This window comes from Mus pahari, chromosome 2 (assembly GCF_900095145.1).
Source record: "Mus pahari chromosome 2, PAHARI_EIJ_v1.1, whole genome shotgun sequence".
Classification (NCBI taxonomy): domain Eukaryota; kingdom Metazoa; phylum Chordata; class Mammalia; order Rodentia; family Muridae; genus Mus; species Mus pahari.
The window spans coordinates 16,536,850-16,556,527 of record NC_034591.1 but is presented as its reverse complement, the minus strand read 5'-3'; the positions used below and the strand labels follow the sequence as shown (position 1 = coordinate 16,556,527).

At 41.7% G+C, this 19,678-nt stretch overlaps 1 protein-coding gene across 2 annotated transcripts in view; it reads left to right on the top strand.

The window, feature by feature from the left end:
- The window catches only part of Reln (reelin), a 447,612-nt gene extending 432,581 nt beyond the window's left edge, over positions 1–15,031 (top strand). Inside the window, exons 61-65 of one of the 2 annotated variants that reach the window (XM_021190312.1) lie at positions 1,307–1,526; positions 3,595–3,792; positions 4,443–4,541; positions 8,842–8,847; positions 13,922–15,031. In XM_021190312.1, the coding sequence (XP_021045971.1) occupies positions 1,307–1,526; positions 3,595–3,792; positions 4,443–4,541; positions 8,842–8,847; positions 13,922–14,018 (620 nt within the window). In that variant the 3' untranslated portion in view covers positions 14,019–15,031. The remainder of the gene's footprint in view (positions 1–1,306; positions 1,527–3,594; positions 3,793–4,442; positions 4,542–8,841; positions 8,848–13,921) is intronic. The other variant, XM_021190313.1, reaches the window with a different exon arrangement.
- The last annotated feature ends 4,647 nt before the right edge of the window (positions 15,032–19,678 follow it).

The window sequence follows — 19,678 nt, the reverse complement described above, 5'->3', positions numbered from 1 at the left end:
CCCCTCATCACACACTCACCATTACCCTCCTCCACCATCACACAAATCTTTGAACTTTACAGTGCCCTGATTTTACTGTCTGCATAGACTATACCCATTCTTCCAAGCCAGCCATCTAAGTGACCTTTGGTTAAGGTGACCATTCCCACTTGATAATCAGAGAAGTAAGGCGCAGAGGTTAAGTATTTGTTAAGAGCATGGAGCTGGTAAAAAATGACCAGGTCCTGGGTTTTTCTTCCCAATCAACCTTGCCAGTTCTCACAGCTGAGAGATTTATCTAAAGAAGATAAAAATTATACCACTTCCCCAAGAACACAATGTTTAGAATATATATGTTGGAATTCTACAAGGAGATCCATTTAGATTTCTTGCTTGGTGCTATGTTCCTGCCTCCAGATGAAATGGATATGATTAATGTAGATGCCTACACATCGCTGATGTTGAAATTACTTACCCGCCTCCTGCTCCCCCGTTATAACTGCTGCCAAGACCAGCTGAGCCTGCCTGGCTATTAGCTGAAGAAGTTTAACTTTGGACAAATTAATGAACCAAATGTCTCATGAGAAAACCTGGCTGTCTGGAATTTTCCCTCTTCCATAATCCAACAGAAGTAGGGCTTTTTTTATTTTGAATTATTGAGGGCATTTAGTAAACATGTATAGTTCAAATCAAGAAAAAAATCTAAGGCTGCACACATTCACTACCTTAATGTCTGACACGCCAGTTTAACCTTAGTGACTCCTGAGAGACATTTCCGGTGTTTTTATTTTTCATGTATTTATCCCAGCATCCTTGCTGATTATTGAAAAGGTACCAAGAGTTGTGTTAGGTGCTGGACTCCAACCAGGAGTTAAGACAGGCAGACTCTGCTCTCAGGACTCATTAAGTAGAGAGCAGAATGTAGAACAAGAACACAGCATATCTAGTTTCTGCAAAATTATACTGAGAAAAAAGGAAATTAGATTGGCTTCCTATTCCAGGAAGAAAGCTCCCTGCTGAGACCCATCGCTGGTAAACACACAAGCCTAGCCAGATGCTGTGGGGTTTAAACACTAGATTGGCACAAGCAGTGAATTTGTTCAAATGCATGTTAAGCATTGACTCAAAAGTAATAGGATTTGTCTCAAAGTTGCCAATAATTACCTAAATACAAGAGAAATGATTGCTTCTGGGAGCGAGCCTGCCTGGTACTTCACTGTTCTTGCCTAAGAGGAGCTCAAACCAGAAATTGAATATTGTTTTTATTTCTGGAGGATTGTGTTTACTCTACCTGGTTCCAGTCTCTGTGAGTATTCCTTTCCCTCAGGTGACGACTGCTCTGTCTTCAGTCACGAGCTTCCTAGTTACATTAAAGATAATTTTGAATCAGCAAGAGTCACTGAAGCCAACTGGGAAACCATCCAGGGCGGAGTGATCGGAAGTGGCTGTGGGCAGCTGGCACCCTATGCCCACGGAGACTCGCTCTACTTTAATGGTTGTCAGATAAGGCAAGCTGCCACCAAGCCACTGGATCTCACTCGAGCAAGGTGAGCAAACCCTGTGCCATGTTCAAGACACTGAACTGATCACAAGCCCAGATCTGATCACGGACTTCATGCAACAATGTCCACTAAGCAAGGGAACCTCAATATCAAAAAGCCATTGAGTGGTTTAACAACTCAGAGCTATCATTGTGTAAAATTGCCATAGGATTTCTTTGATATTTCTTCCCACACATACTAGCTACATAGGTAACATAATGTCAACCATAGGTTACAAGCAGATGTATAAATATAACATGAAAAAGTCTATGCATGCAAATGTCTATGAATAGCCCCTGTAAGTTTAACAAATAGAAAAAAGGATGATGAGATCTTTATTGTTAATGCAGAAGAGAGTGAGCAGAAACTGTATACTATATATGATGTAGATTATGTAAGTGATGCAGGACAAGACCATGGCAGGGTTGACTTTCTTCCCCACTTCCCATCCTTGGCCATTCTGCCAGAGCCAGAGTATGGGTAAAGATGCAAAGATTTAAAGGGGCCACAAAGCCCTGGACTAGAGTACCCCCTGAATGATGGCCAGAACTCAGGAACCACATAGGTATCTGAGGGCTAGGTGTGTAGTAACAGAATGTGGTGGTTAACCTGAAGCCTTTAGTTTGGAAAATATTAATATTTTTTGAGTTAAAAAACAGATTTTGTGGTTTTCAATATGCTGAATGGTAAAAATATAGTAAAAGCATTCCTGTATAAGAACCATGGAAATGCTAAAATTGTACCCATTACATTCTCATTTTTTTCCTACCAAAAGATATAATTATTCTAGAGTCAGGCCTCCTGGACCCCCATATACTGATGCAAATAGTCAGTGAACAGTTGCACACCACTAAATACTATGTATTACTTATTTACTCAAAATGTAACCACTCTGTTGGTCACTAGTAACCTTATGGGGATGTTTCTGTGTTTAAAATCCATGTCTGCAGGGCTGAGGAGTTGGCTCAGTGGGTAGAGTCTGCTGTGCAAGCATGACAACCTGAGTCTAGATACGCAGAATGTGCATAAAAAGCCAAATGTAGAGGTGCAGCTATAGTCCTCCCACTAGAGGGTAGAAACAGAAGGACACCAGCCCTTGCTAGGTAGCCAGTCTAACTGAATTAGTCAGTCCCAGGCTCAGTGGAGACCCTGACTCAAAACAGTGTGGCGGAAAAGCTCTTGAAGACAGCCGACATTGACCTCTGGCCTCCACTCACATATGTGCACATGCACATACGCACACACCCATATAGGTGCATACAAACGCACACTGCACAGTCATACGCACACATGCACACTCAAAGAGCTACGTCCTTTCAGCATGAGGATGTCTGTGGAACGGGAGGTGGCATCCATCCAAAGGGCGGGTGCGAGCCTGGACCAGCGTGCTACAGCTTTCCCCCATCTGATCTCCAGAAAACCTTTCCTGGAGTACACGTGGTGATTTATCCTTGTTCAGAGGCCATTCAGCTTGGAGCCATTTGTAAAGAAACATACAGTACACATGTTGTGTTCGTGTTCTGTGTCCTCGGCTGCTTGGCCTGGATTACTGTTTAGAGAGCAAAGGGTATTTGGGGGGAAATATTCTAAACAAATTCCCAGCATCATAAAAAAAGGGACACAGCTTTGAAAGTTAGAGCTGTTTCTTCTTACGTGTTTGTACTCTACAGTCAGCCCTTGTAAACATGAGGGATTCTTTCCAGGGTCCCCATGGATTCTCTGTTCTCTCTGATGTAGTACTTGCATCTAGCCTACGCTAATGCTTCTGGGTGATTTAGATCAAGGTTTACAGTGTCCAATACAATGTATAAACTATGCAGATGGGTGATACACTATGTTGCTTGAGGAACAACAAAGTAGGTGAAGGCTGTAACTCATTCAGTAGCAGTTTTTTCTAGAATATCTTCAGTGTGTAATTGGCTGAATCTTTAGATGTGGAACCTACGGAAGACCCAACTATATTATGACCTCAGGAATTATGGACTTTAGGAAAAACAAAGATGGTAAACTTCCTCCTCCTTAAATGTTTCCCCACTCTCATCTCAAGTTGATTTCCCTGTATTTTTTTTTTCAGCAAAATTATGTTTGTCTTGCAAATTGGGAGCCCAGCCCAGACAGACAGTTGCAACAGCGACCTCAGCGGCCCCCATACCGTGGACAAAGCAGTACTGCTGCAGTACAGCGTCAACAATGGCATCACCTGGCATGTCATTGCTCAGCACCAGCCGAAGGACTTTACCCAAGCTCAGCGGGTGTCTTACAACGTCCCCCTGTAAGTGGCCACCTCCTGCCTGCAGTAACTCACTGAGCAGGACACTGAAGCTGGGTGGTTACTGGGTCAGTGCCTTGAACCTAGGCAGTGGCAGCGCCAAGACATCCCAGACTACTGACATGGTGTTGCTGTTTGCCGTAGGTCCAGAGGCAGATAACTAAGCAAGGCAGAAGGGCAAGGGGTGTGGATGGAGGCCTAAATACAAAGACACTCAGCATGTGTCTCTTCCTTTAAACAGTGTTTCAGTCCTTCAGAGAACAACAGTCGTGAGTTTCTATTTGGAGCGACTGTCTGGGCATCTGGAGGGCATACATTCATGCCACCATCACTTAGCCTCGTTCACCCAGCTTCTAGCACAGGGTCTGTCACAGGAAGCATTTCGTGCTTGTTGGTAAACATTGCTTTTCCAGAAAGTGTTAGAACAAAGGGAAGGAAGAAAGGAAGGTAGACCACCATTACCTGCCTTTCCATACTGCTTACAGAGTCCTAGGCACTAGGCAGATCTGGGCCCTCTGTGCAACATTTCCTTGTCCTGGGTTAGCCTGTGAAAGCATCTCAAGTCTCAAGATCGCCTTCCAGAAGAACGGTCCTCCTTACCAAAAAAGGTCTCTGAAACATTCAGCCTCTATGTCCTTCTGTTTGCAACCCAGGGAAGCACGGATGAAAGGGGTTTTACTGCGCTGGTGGCAGCCACGCCACAATGGAACAGGTCATGATCAGTGGGCTTTGGACCATGTGGAGGTCGTCCTGTGAGTATCTGCTACTTAGCGTCCTGCGTCCATTTTAGCAAGGTTTGAAGTTCCTTTTACCTGGCATGCTCCTTAATTCAGTAAGAAGTAGACACGATGAGAAGGTCCCCACAGGGCCACTGTAGCTAACACTCTTTCAGCAACTGTAGGCTATGGTTCCAGTCAACAGTCAAGAGTAACAGAGCCCTGAGTGTAGTTTAGTGGGCTTTAGAACGCTTTGATAAGTAAAATGTTTAAGGGTTGGCAGGATTGATCAAATTCGATAAAAACAGAAGTCTTTGGGGAAATGGGAAGTGACGTCTTATGCTTGATCTGGGTTGCCTTACAAAATAAAATGGCCTCCTAAAAGAATCACCTGTGCTGGTCTCTGGCGTCCATGATGGGTGAGCCCATGGTGAAGCCCTGTCAGCCTAGAGGCATTCTACAGTGAAGGATCTGGTTCTAACTAGAACAGAGGCTCTGCTCCTGACCAGCCCCATCACCCAACAAGTGCAGGGTGTCCTCCTCCTTGTTCATTTGTCCCCCGTGAAAGTGAGGTCACCGCTCTCCTCTGTCTGGATTGACTGTTCCCTTGCAAAGAGATGACTTGCTTTTTCTCTAACAATCTAGTTCCTGTAAAACTGGAATGCTTATGTCTCGGCGGGTTCGAACTGGTGGCTCCAAGTGGTTGTCAAGGAGAGGCGAATCTTCTCGGTAGATAGGTTCAAATGTTCATTCTGTTTACCAGATCCGAAATGAAATCAGTCACGTGGCTGATTTCAGTCATTTTGAAAGCAAATTTCAATCATTGATTGGTAGGAGAACTACCGGATTTGTTTTCTCTCTCTCATGGCCATGAGCTGAACTCTGCAGTCTTGAGCTAGCCTTTGTCCCAGCTGTCACTGAGGCACTGCTTGCATGGCATCCATATCAATCCCAACTCCCAAGAGCAACCCAGTCCCCACACGCGTCCCCACTGTGCGCTGTGCTGCTTCTGGACCACTTGCCGGGCTCTGCCTCCACAGGACAAAAAACTAAGTTTGAAGGAACAGTCAGACCCTAGAATCTAAACATGAGGCTGGTGTTTTCCTTAGATATCAGTGTCTTCTAACAACACTATTCTAGGAGAGTAGAGTAACTTGGGCTCCTAAAGACTGTAAACATGCACATTTATGTGTGTGAGCAGTGAGGACATAGAGAATGCCCAAGCAGACCAGAATCCAATTCTAGAGCCACTGTGCCCTGACCTCTCTCCTTAGGGCAGACAGACCCCACCTGACAGAAGCTCAGAGTCCCTGGGGAAGCTGTCCCTCCTCTGAAGGATTAGCCTTGTCTGCACTAGGATCTGTGCAGACTTTATAGGCACCTCGGGTGCTTCTTGTGAATTAACCCAGAATCAGTAATCACATCCTTCAGGCCTTCTGCCAAGACAACTTGCATAAACAGCATTACCAACTCCCCTGGAAACTTCAAGAGTTGCCCATTCTCAACAGAAAGCAGGACGCTAATTCTGTCCTTGGTGCATGCAAGACTCCTCACTCAGCATAGCACACATCTGAATAGATACTTTCCACTCCCACCCAGACAAGCTACCGCCATCATCTAGAATTTACTATGTTGGTATGACGTAAGCCCTTCACAACTAGGAAACAAAACTCAGTTCCCTGTTGACCTGCTGCCTCAGGGTCTCTCAGGGTTCTATCAGGAAGCCTGCCTGCCTGCCCCCAAGAGAACCTTCTGGAATACCTGGTGTTGGTATTAATTTTTGTAAGCAACTACCAGCATCATGATACCGTCATAAGACTCAAAACTTACTTCATTCTGGAACTGTGACCTGTATTATAAGACTTCATTTTTATTCAAGCCCCAGAATTTGAAGACTTTAGAGAATTTATCACTTGCCAGGCATCTCCTGCTCTGATCCTGTGTCCCAGTCTCAAAGCTTCAGGACACTGAGCCTCTGAACAGGGACAGTGCCAGCATTCATGCATGCTACTGTGTAGCTTTGCAGTACAGCTCCACGGCATCTTTCAGTGAACCTTTCAGACCTTAAGTACACTAAGTACACATAATTTTAGAAACAAATGATATCCCTTTAGTGACATCTCAAAATATATTAAAATTATAGGAGTACTTTATTCCCCTTGTTTTAAAATATACATATATAAACATATATGTGTATATATATATGTATATATGTATATATATATATATTTCACAGAGCTCAATTCAATAAATGAATTTTAATATATATATTTAAAGTATTTTATTTTAGAATTGCATATTTGGTATTTTTGCTCTGTTATTAAGATATAATGTTTTGTGCCACTATAACATTTCAAAGTGTTTGCTTTTATAAGAATCGCAAAAGTTTTAAGATAGTCATTATTATGTACTTGGTAGCTTTGCAATACAGTTTCATTTGATGAATATATAATAGAAAATTCCAGATAGTTCAGGAAAATAAACTATAACAACCCGGGTTGCCCTTCAACTGTGTGTGATGCACAGAATCTAGCTAAGGTTCATGTTATTTCATAAATACTACATATTTTGCTATGGGAAATACATATATTTAAGAAGGAGACTAGAATGCATCCATAAAGCCCTACTACTGGAATGTATTTTCTTACTTCCCTATCAGAGCCTTTAGCCGTATGAGCTTGTGATGGTCACCTCTCCACCATGGAGGAGTAACCTGAGACACACATGGAGTACACTTCCAACATGCTTTAACATGCAGACAGCACTGTTAGCAGGTTTTTGCTACATTTCAGTGAAATAACTTTTACAGTGTATTTTCCTTTTCAAGTGACAGTTGCTTTAATATAGCCTTGATGTTTTACTTTTGTGTATATGTACCAGGGACACATGCTAAAAACCTCTAGAAAGAAAATCTTTGATTGTGCATGGTATCTTACATTGAGTAATGGCCACACTGCCCATATTAAACAAGGCCATAAGAGTTTGGTGAGAACAAATTCAACACCTTTGGAAAATGTTTCCAGGTATAGGGGAAGTTCTAAATGAATATAACATATAATATATTCTTAATGTTTTAATTCTAAAAGACTATCTGTGGAAAGATTTGAGCATCATAAACATAAAAAAAAAATGCCCAGCCTTGAACTATAAAGATAGAAACATTCCTTTTAGCATTTAACAAGTGAAGTCCTTGTGCTTATTTGAGACTATAACACTCGCCCTCTCTTGTTTGCCATGGCTACCCCCTGCTAATCTGTCTGCATTGAACTGGCAGATTAGGTTTGTTCCAGCCTCACTAGTTCACAAAAAGACTTCATTCCATAAAGTCCAAATGATAGAGCACCACACAGTCCTTGCCAACCAGAAGAACCCTAGTTTCTCTGGGCTCACTTGCTAGCACAGGCTATTTTTCAGTAAATGTTTGGGCAGATCCCTCACAAGATCCGTGCTGTTAGGGTGCTTCTTAGGGTGCAAGAGATCTGGTGGCTTCGCCCCTTTTGTTGGGCGCTCACGCTCCTCACCTAAGAATCCCCCTCACTCAACCGTGCGTTTCCTTCACACATCACATCCGTGTGCGTGTCCCAGTCACAGCCTGCCATGTGGATAATGAATTGGGCTGATTTTTGCATGTGTACCTTGAAAGCAAATCACTGAGTAAAAAGTTAGCCTTTGTGAACTGATTTAATAACAAGCAAATTGTTGCCACATTTATTGAAAACTGAAAACTAACATGTTGCTAACTTTGCCTTTAAACACATTTATCAGATTTTAATATAGCTCCATCATGACCATCCCCTCTTGCTATTCATCATCAAGATACCGTCACAGTTTTGGCACAAATGATTTATGAAGTTGAGCATACTACGTTTCTCGCAAAGCATATTTTCCTTTATTAAATTTGACTGTCTTATCTGATGTAGAAGTCTTCTCCATTTTTAAAGTCCATCCCTTAATCTCATCTGGTGTTATTAGTACCTAAAATGTAAATAATTGAAAACTCAGATAAAATTTGCAATAGAAATTAAACAATTAATATTTATACTTTATATGTAACATTTATGCCAAATGTAGTGTTATAGCTACATGTACCTTGACATATGGTTATGAGCAAATATTGCATGTTTCATTACATTAAAAAGTTAAGAATATATCTATATTGGGGCTAAAAGGATAAGAAATAACATGTTGAATTTTTATTTTCAAAAGAGATGAAAAATCCTATATTGCGCCTAAGCCCGGTCAGACTTTTATGAGTAATCACAGTGCTGCATGCGTTGAGAAGCATTTTTTAACTTGTATTATATTTCATTATTTGCTGTCATTGGTTTTCTACTAGAGTAAGGTAAGTCATCCTCACTATATTGGGAAAACTGTTTTCTGTTCATCTTTGCAGTTTTACCAAAGCTAGCTGTGAATTTCTGTAGAGGACCCTTCGCAAGTAAAAATGTTCTAGAAAAGCAGTTATGGATGATGCCGAGATACACTGACGGAATGTTCAACATCCAGTAAAGTTAGCCAAATTAGCCAAAGTCTGGGGTATTGGATACAGCAGCATAGGCCGGAGGGCGTGGTGATCAGCATGCCCTCACTGGGCACGTGTGCCGGAGGGCGTGGTGATCAGCATGCCCTCACTGGGCACGTGTGCCTGGTTCCATACTAGGCACTACTGAAGCTCTCACGGTTAATAAACTCCTTATGAGGAAGTGGAATTCAAATGTATGCAAAAGGTCTCAAGTCTGTAGCTAATGTCTTTCAGAATGTTTGTTGGTCAGAGGAAATGCGTGAAGGTACCATCGCTTACCAATCTTAATTTAATAATTGACAGAGAGAGACTTTGCTCTTAACACTTGTAAATTCTGGATCCTGCCTGTTGATAAGATTGTCCTCTGATTCGCCAGCTTCAAGACTTAAGAGTAAAATGGTCCAAAGTAAACATGTGCATTTGGTGTTAAGGTTTTTCATTTAATCCTGACAGTTTCCTAAGGTGTGTGGTCAAATATCATCATTTCCAGTTAGCATGAGAGAAATCTGAAACTTTCAGTGTCTGAGGCATTTGCGACTCCACTGACTGGTATGGACCACCCTCAAAAGCACATGACCTTGAAATCAGGTGCACAGCTCCATCTGTGCTCAGGAGTCAGTTTGAATGGTGGTATCTATCCTATAGTCACTGAATTTCTCTGAAAGATACAGCTATAGTCACTAGAATCCTATTTCTGCCTTCAGATAAATTATTGTTTGTTGTATCACATGTTGAAAAATATTGAACTACTGACCAACAAGATGCCTAAATTTCTATGAGCTCAGATTCTTCTGGTCTTGACCTTTTCCATATCCTTTACAATCCATCAAAATCAGATTAAATTTATTTCCATAATAAGAAATGAGCTAACAGTGTAACTCCAGTAAAAAGTACTGGTTCAAAAGAACACAGAATCACAGATCCCTTAAAGGTCTCACAATCCTGATATTATCTGTGCCAAAGCAGGGATGCATTTTCTTTTCTTTTTTTTTCTGTTACAAAAGTAAAATATGTTTAATGCAAAAACAAATATGTTTTGAGAAAGTAAAAATTAGCCACTACACATAGACTGTTAATATTTTGGTGTATGGCTTTATATTCCTACCTCTGCTATATGTACAAAGAGAAGAATACAGTTCATTCAGAACCGGCCAGGTAGAACATCTCAAGGGATTAGATTTCAGGTGGTTTTGTTAGTATGATCTGGCTAGTCTAACAATGGCTGCCTTCTGATGGGGAGTCTCACAGTCCAATAATTGTTTGGGCCATGAGACTGGATGTCTCAAATGGTCTTCAGATACCAGAGAAGGAATGAATTTACTAGTGATAGGATTAGCAGGCAAAGAGCAAGAGCTTCCTTGTCCCATAAGGGATACATTTTCTAATTCCATATGCCATCTAAGTCTTCAAAAATCCCTGCAACAGTGGGAATTTCAGTTAGCATGTACTGAAAATCACTGCTCGCTCTGCCGTCTTTCAGTGGATTGCACTTAAAGAGTTACACTGCTATCTACAATCAGAGCAGATTGGCGCACCCAGGGCTAAATGTGCCTCCGTATGAGCATTGCTGCTTACATTGAACGTATTCTAAACATTACTTCCCCAGTAGTTGCAATGGAAAATGAATCTCGAGGACTCAGTTGCACCTACCATGACACTGTCTATAGCATACATCTGCAAGCATAGAAAGCAAAAATACACTCCCCACAAAATAGACCAATGCAAGATTTTTAAATGGGTTTTAAACTCCTAAGATTAAAACTCCTTACATATACAATGTAAACTGGGCGTTTTAGAAGACAGGGTAGCTGCTTAATATTCACACAGGGTTATTAAATGGGCCTAGAGTCAAACATCATTCTGTTATGACTATTCCCATGGTACTTGAAAAGGCTTAGGAGATGTAAAAATCCACTTCATTAGACTCTAATGCAAAGGACTCATAACCAAATTCCTAGCTAGCTATAAGCATGCTTTGAAAGTGTGGCTGCTTAAATACAATTATATAAACGTTAGATAGCTGAAGCAGACATACTTCCATGTACATATGAAGTTTCATGGGAATCCAAAGATACATAATACAAACTGAATCAAATTCAGAGGGCCCAGTGAATTAGAACATCCCCTAAATTGTGTAAGTCTCTTGAAAAATCTACAGCATAAAGATGGAAATTTTTAAATCAGTGCCATAATAAAAAAAACTTCAGTAGAATTTGCTTTGACAACTTCAGTTAAAGTTAAGCATGCCTATTCTCATATATACAGGGTCACTGTCACACCGTTCTAAGTTGCAATAAGATAACTGAGTATCTTGCTTGTTTGGGTTTTTATGTAAAATATTTAACCATTTTACATTTGACTACTTTGTCTTTGAACAGATTAATTAATTGTCTTGACAGAATAATTTCATTGCTTTAACTCTGCAATTATTCCTTATAGTTAAAGAGTAATGATTTACAGCAGGAGACCAATCAGTAAGTCTACAAAGGTTCAATATCATAGCATGCCTTGACCACCCACAGTCAAGCAGGAGGCCCAGTGCTGTGGCTGGGGGTGGAGAGAATTGTACCACAGGCCCCCATATTATCTGAAGCTTAATGTGGGGGGCCATGAGAAGCAAAGGTTTCACTCAGCAGGAAATGAGGGCTGTGGGGGTTCAAACCACAAAAAGAAAGAAAAGAAATCCCTGCCGAGGGTGCCGTGAGCACAGGAGCTGTGATCCTGGACCCACAAATAGAAACTTAGGACACGGTGCTGGGAACGCCAGGGAAGCTGGTAGAGGCCACTTTGTGGAGAGCAGTCTGCAAGCGGTGGATCAGAAGAAAGGATCTGAAAAGCGGGATTAATCAGAGGACAAGAGATGAGTGGGGTCACTAGTGATATGCTGTTATGACATGTAAGAGTTATGGATAGGTTTTTAATAAACAAAGCCAACCTCTGAAGAAAAGCTTCCTGAGAGTGGGGTGTAAATCTATTGTGTGTGTGTGCATGAGGCCCAGTATACATACATACCATCTTAGCATGAGGCCTGGCACACATGCATGAGTATAATTTTACGAGTTCAGTGGAGAATAGAGACACAGAAGTTGGTTTAGGGACCATTGTGATAGTGCAGGGGACTCAGAGTGACCTCATATGCTGGCAAGAAGGCACCAAGGACCAGCCCCAAGATGTAGCAAATAAATACATAACAGTTTCTCTGATACTTGACAGCTCAGGGCAAGGTCACTGTCCACGGTCAAGGCTGCTCACAGCAGCTGATAAACATCGCCCTCTCACCCTGACACTGAAGCTGATAAAGTGATCAATTCATCACCATCACATTCAAGTAGAAAGTGGTTGTGAAGGCTACCAGAAATCAAAATCTAAGGTTTTTTCCTCTTTCTCCCTACTCTCTCTCTCTCTCTCTCTCTCTCTCTCTCTCTCTCTCTCTCTCTCTCTCACACACACACACACACACACACACACACACACACACTCCATTTCTCCAAAATATCCTTAGTGGATATTCATTCTGACTTTATAGTTACTGATATCTCCATAATATGGCAATCCTAAGTGGAAGGCATTAGCGCTTTGCTCTTAGAAAATGTGCCTCCGTTTTGCGTTTGCCTTTTTATCGGGGTCTTGAGACAGCTGTGCCTGTGTTTTCCTTGAGATTCTTACTATAAATCTATTCAAATGATTAACTGTCACTATATAAAATTCTCAAATTTTAAAGTTTTCCACATTTTTTATAGCTAAGTAGAGTGCCTAGACTATATTGTTAAAAAGCATCATTTTATCCTTTGTGAGGATCAGATTATCGATAAGATTATCCTTTCCCTGTACCCTAACTCATTGATCTTATGCTGCCTTGATAAAGAATCACATCTCTGGCATCAGCTTGCTCTGTATGTACTTGAGACCACACCCTAAAGAGACTTGATACATTTGAAGGGCGTCCCTAGCTTTCTACTCAAAGCATACATTGATGCCACATATAAATATATCGCCCTCCAGATCAGTATATGAAAGTATAATTCTTAACTCAGTGATATTATAGATCATGAACCCTAAAAAAGGGAGCGAGACTTGGGGTGCTTTCCCTCTAACCCCAACATTCTTGAGGCAGAGGCAGGAGATCATAAGTCTGAAGCCAATCTTAGCAGAAACCCTATCTGAATTTTTTTTAATCTATTTTTCATGCCAGAATGTTAGCAGCTGTCACTGAAACTATTATTTAATTTCCTAAGGATCCTGCTATCCATTTTCAATATATTTATCAGCTTCACATATAGTACATGTAGGTATATGTTTGTGTATATAGGGAAGAATATGAATATATATATACATATATATACACACACACACACACACACACATATGGTTATATCTTCTCCTGCATTTCCTTAATATTTTTATGGCCTCTTTTTTAGCAGAATCTCTTTCAGTAAGACATGTTGTCAAATACAACCCCAGTTGCCGGTTGACACAGACAGTGGATTCTAGGAAAATCCAGCTCATTCTGCTAATCGAGCTTTTGTTTTTATTTTAGCCCTTTAAGCGTGAAGTGAAAATGTTAACTAACATAACCGAATCACTTTTGCTGTGTATGTATGTAAATAAGGTAAGGAGTGCGGTGTGCACATCCTCTGGAGTGGAGTCGATGGCGAGATGTGTTCAGGTTCTTAAAAGAAAAGGACTTCAGGGCAGAAGGTAGTGAGGCAGGTGCCTGTCTAATTATTCCATCCCTAGGCGGTGAAGTCTGCATGGCTTCTGAATTCTGAAATCTTTCAGATGTACAGCAGGCTATTTTGGGACCTTAGAATAGATCATACGTTCATTGGTGGGACTTACGTGCTTTTTCTCCTTTCCCTCCCCACCTGTACCTTTCTTGTGGTTTTTCTAACAGCACTCGCAAACAAAATTACATGATGAATTTTTCACGGCAACATGGGCTCAGGCACTTCTACAACAGAAGACGAAGGTCGCTTAGGCGATACCCATGAAGAATCCAAGTTTATTTCCCTTTCCAGCATACAGTGTGTCCCTTCCTGGTTTTTTGAAACACCTCTCACTGCATCTGATATCAGGAAACAAAGACGAAGGACTTGGCGAACAGAAAGCCCTTCGAGACCTTGTGTACCCCACCTCCCCACACTGTGAGCTAATGATGTGTGGTTTCTCTGCACAGAAGTAAATGTCTTCACGTCAGTGTGTCCGTGGAAATTGTGATCTGTTGTAATATCAGTTACAGTGGCAGTATTGAGAATAAGAAATAGTTTAACAGGAAAAAAAAGTTTAAGCACAAACATTTTTAAGATTTTATGTTTTAAGTGGTCTTAGCACAGTATTTAACATTCTTGGTCACCGAGCTATTTAAGTAGACTGTATTTCAGCTTTGTCTCTTGTTTACATGATTACGTTATCGTCGTTTGTCCTTTATGTATTCTCCTCTACTGTATAACACACTGAAACTGTATCTACTTGCTGTGTTGCAATATTTTGCTGCTGGACTTTGACCTACTTGTATTATGCAGAAAATTAATGCAGATACCTATTCAAGATGATAACTGTAAAGACACTGTCTCCTTAATATGCTCCTTAACATGGATGTTGATGTAGCATTTTGTGGATAGGAAAAAAGTGTTTGACCTTCAGATATTTTCTACTTAAAAAAAAATTGTGGATGAACACCCTATCTCCCTCCCACAATGGAGTCCCCATTACCTTGTCTAAAACAATTTTTTAAAGTGTTCTGTGGCCAGCTTACTGACAGTAACTGCCATTTCGTGTCTGTGGTAACGAAGTGACTTGTAAAATGGTGGCTGTTTTCCTCACTGTGTCCTCTTTGTGGGTTGTTTCCCTGTGGGTCATAGTCAGGCCTTCTGATGAAGTGGAACCAACACCAGCAAAGTGTGATGGTCCTGTAGCCTCCGACTGTCCCTGAAACAGAAGGCTGCACTCTAGGCTGAACCATGCTAAAGGCCCATGCCTAAATAAACATTGTGTCCAAAATCTATCTGCAGCTTGCTTACATTCAGTTTTTACTGTGTGTGTGAGTGAGTGAGAGTATGCATGGGTAGGTGAGGGGACAGCTTGGGGTGTTGGTCCTTGGCTTCCACATTGTTTGAGCCAGTCTCTTATTTCTCACTGCTACACAAGCCCACCTAGATGGCCCATGAGCTTCTGGGGGTTCTCCTGTCTGCCTTCCACTTTACCATCAACACAAGGGGATTGCAGGTCCCTGATGCCCCATCTGCCTTCTATGTGGGTACTCAGGGTCCAAACGCAGCTCCTCATGCTTGCAGAGCAAGCTCTTAATCCACGAGCCATCCCCATCACCCTTCGTTTGTTTCTGATTTGTCTCACACAGAATTAGGAGCCAAATCACATTTAGGAAAGGTGCCAGATGTTACTACGAGTTTTCTGTTCCATCGTTGGTAACAGCAATACAAGGCCACACTTTCAATTTAGCCATTTCTCTTGAGTGTGCGTCTGGTGATGAGTGTGTGTGTGACCATGTGTGCGAGTGTGAGGCCACATGTTACTCATCAAGTGTCTTTCTCAATCTCTTTCCATCTTTTATTTTGAGATTCTCGGTGAACCTGGATCTCACCATTTTGGTTAGACTAACTGGTCAGTAAGCTCCAGAGGTTTTCCTCTCTCTGCCCCCTGCTTATCATTGAAGCCACAGACAGGCCTCTGTGCTGGACTTCTGTATAGATGCTGAGAATATGAATCGTTTCTCACACTTGCAGCACTCGCTTCCCCACTGTTGTACCTGATCACAGACTTCTTACATCCATTCCCCTGGAAACCACTATCCTGTTCTAGTTTCACTCATCCTAATTCCATGCTAGCTGATATTTTTAAGTTACAAATAGGAAGACTGAAATTTCATGTGTTAAGAGCTAAATAATCCGAGCACTCAGGAGGCAGAGGCACGCAAATCTCTGAGTTTGAGGCTAGTTCCAGGACAGTCAGGGCTACACAGAGTCACCCTGTCTCAGGAGGAGGAGGAGGAGGAGGAAGAGGAGGAGGAGGAAGAGGAGGAGAGAGGGAGGGAGAGAGAGAGAGAGAGAGAGAGAGAGAGAGAGAGAGAGAGAGAGAGAGAGAGAGAGAGAGAGAGAGAGAGATGGAGAAACAGACTCCTCTCACCTGTAGGAATTCTCATTAAGATTTCAACTCTTCCTAAATTTACCTCAATATTCGATGCAATTTTAGCCAAAATTCCCACAGGCGTTTCTATAGACTTTAACAAACTGATACTAAGATCTGTAGAGGACATAAAAGAAGAGGAGGAGAAGTGGAATCTCTCTGAGAAGAGAAAATTGAAATACTACTTTTTATAACTTACTGGAAAGCTAGAACTGAAGACAACATATGGTACTGGCATTAGACAAGTAGAACAGTAAGACAGAGTGGGGACTGGGGAGATGGCTTAGCAGGTATTACAGCGCTAGCTCTGAAAGCATGAGGACATAAGTTCTCATCTCCAACAGCCATGGTTATGTTTTCAGAGCGCTGGGAAATGACCGTGTGTACCCATAACCCCAACAGAATTGGAAAACATGCAACATGCATAGGCTAATGGGGATTTCGAGACAGTTGCACACACACACACACACACACACACACACACACACACACACATGTGCACACGCACGTGTTTGTATGTACATATAAATGTAGAAAGGATGGGGCTCAGAAATGCAAAGGGAATTGAATGACAGTCCCAGTAAGTGGAGTTGGCATAAATGGATAGCCAGGTAGAACATGACATTCCATCAATAAAGAATGCCATATACAATAGAGAAGACTCCAAATGGATCATATCCCCAAATGTAAAATGTAACACTGTAAAATGTCTAGAAGAAAGTCAAATAGGAAGACTTGGTCAATGACGTCTTAACCAGGACATCAAATGACATCAAATTTGTTGCATAAAAGGATAAATAACAAAAGTACACTTTTCTGCTTTTTAAAGTATTGCTAATATAAGTAAAATATAAGCTATAGGATGAGATGAAATATCTACAAAACATACGTAGTAAAGGATTTCTTTATCTAGAAGGTATCAAATATTCACAACATTTATCAATTTTAAGAACATGACCAATAAGCAAAATTAGGCGAAAGATTTTGCCACTTTAACGAAACAGGATGCAAAAGAAGATATTTAACATGAGAATACATTCAATATTGTCAATAAAATTAAAACAACAACACTGCACATTAATGCAAGTTGATAAAATTAGAAAACACTTCTAGTCCAAATATTACTAAAGACATAAAAAGACCAGGACTCTCTTATGCCAATGTGAGGAGAATGTAAGTGCACACAGGTCATCTGGGAGAGCAGTTTGTCCGTGACGTAAAAGACTATACACCTTGCATATGACTCATCCACTCATAATACTTACTTGAGAGAAATGGAAATCCCAAGTTGTTTATGCAGAATTAATAAAGAAAGATGCTGAGATAACTCATCATTCAAATGAAAAATATAAGCTGGGTCCCTGGCTTAAATTTAGACCATTACAAAAAAAAAAAAGAAAGAAAGAAAGAAAAGAAAAGAAAAGAAAATGCATTAACAGGAACGTGGGAAATGTCTAAGATATTATACAAAACACACGTATCATGAGGAAAAGTCACAGGTACTAATGACTTAGATCTGAAACTTCCCCCAAAAGCTCGGGTTTTGATCGCTTGTCTCCCAGCTAGTGGCACTGTTTGTGGATATTCTGCTAACTTTGGGGGTGGAGCCTAGCTGAAAGAAGACGGCCATGGCAGGGAAAGACCTGGAGGGTCTTTTAATCCCAGGCCATTTTCTGTCCCGCTCCGCTCCCTGGCCACCATAACACACACTGTTCTCCTTCTCTGCATCACCATGAGAGACTGAGCCCTCTGAAACCATCCTTCCTCCTTGTTCCTGTGAGTCCCTTTGGCCACACTAATGCACAGGTAACAAGTGCACAAGATCAGTATCAGTAACAGGGCCATTGCTTCGAGCAAACATGGCAAAGCTGGAGGCATCACAATACCAGATCTCAAATTGTACTGCAGAAGCATGGTATCACAACCGCCGCATTGCTGCCCTGAAACAGACACGTAGACGAATGACACAGAGGAGCCAGAAATAGAGGCACTGTGTTGCTCCCATGTATCTGTTCTGGTTTGCTTCTCCACTCCTGCGGAGGGAAGGGTTTGCCTTGCAGCTTACAGTCTGTCATGGAGGGAAGCCAAGGCACGGAGTCTAAGGCAGGAACCTGGAGGCAGGGACTGCAGCAGTTTCAGCTGCCTTACGGGATTGCTCTCCTGATTCAGCCCAGGCCCACCCTGCCCAGGGATGGTACCACCACAATGATCTGGACCCTCCTACATAAGAAGACCCCTCAGACATCCCCACGCACCGATCTGATAGATGCAGTTCCTCAACTGAATTTTCCTCTTCTTAGATGATGCTAGCCTCTGTCACATTGACAAAAATTAGCCAATCCAACGGACCTCTAGTCAACTTGACACACAAACATCACTATTAAACCACAACTACATATAACATTTATATCACAATATATAATGTAGTCCAACTTCGAAAACCCAAGTCTTTGTAAAAACTTCAATGCTTTAAAAACTCAAGTTTCCTTTAAAAATCCATAACTGGGGGCTTTTGTATAATCTGAAATAAGGTACACACTGTAATTCGAAAGGGAAGGAAAAAAACAGGCTGCAATTATAATCGGATGAAAGCAACATTCAAAAATCTAACAGTGTGAACAAAACAGCTCAGTGTTCAACATTGGCTTCTCACAGTTTTCTAGGCTCCAACGAGCTGACGTAGCTCCACTTCTCCAGATCTGCCATCCCCGCGACACACATCGTTTATATCAAAGGCTCAGGCCAGCTCCACTCAACACCTGCTGCGGTCCTTAGAGGACATCCAAGCATCATCAATATACCAGGGTCTCTACTGGAACTGAGATCGCACCTTCTCCGTTGACCCCTCCTGGTCTCTTCAGGGACCCCAACCCTACCTGGTGCCAAGCCTCAATTTCTCTCCATGGACACACTCATTCCTAAAAAGCAATACTGTGTTTGAGAGTCTTAGGTGTTTCCAGTTCACCTTTCGACTTGAGATACAGCCTTGCTATCTCCACTGGACCAAAGCTTCTTTGTGCTAACCCTGAGAATGGTCCCAGAACATTTCACCTCAGTGATGCTCGTCTTGTATTAATGACAGCTGAGTTTTCAGTCCTAGCTAACCAGAATCAATTATTCCAGTAAAGTACAGATTTTACTTCCATAGAATCTTAATTTGATATATCACACAAATGGTTCCAACAGTCTTCCCTCTGAAATATCACTCTGAAGACAGACAGACCTCTGTCATCTCCATCACTGCCAGCCTTCTTATTCCCTGAGCCCCCAAAGAATAGCTCATTGAGTTCTGGGCACTCATAATGATGGCTTTTCCAGCCCAAAGCTCCAAATCATTCAGCAAACATCCAAAAAGAACACAATTGGGCTCATCACAGTAGTCCTCTTTGGTATCAGTTTCTGGTATTTACTTCTGTTTCTGTGATAAAAACACAGGTCAAAACAAACTTGGAAGCCGGGGGTGGTGGCACACGCCTGTAATCCCAGCACTCGGGAGGCAGAGGCAGGC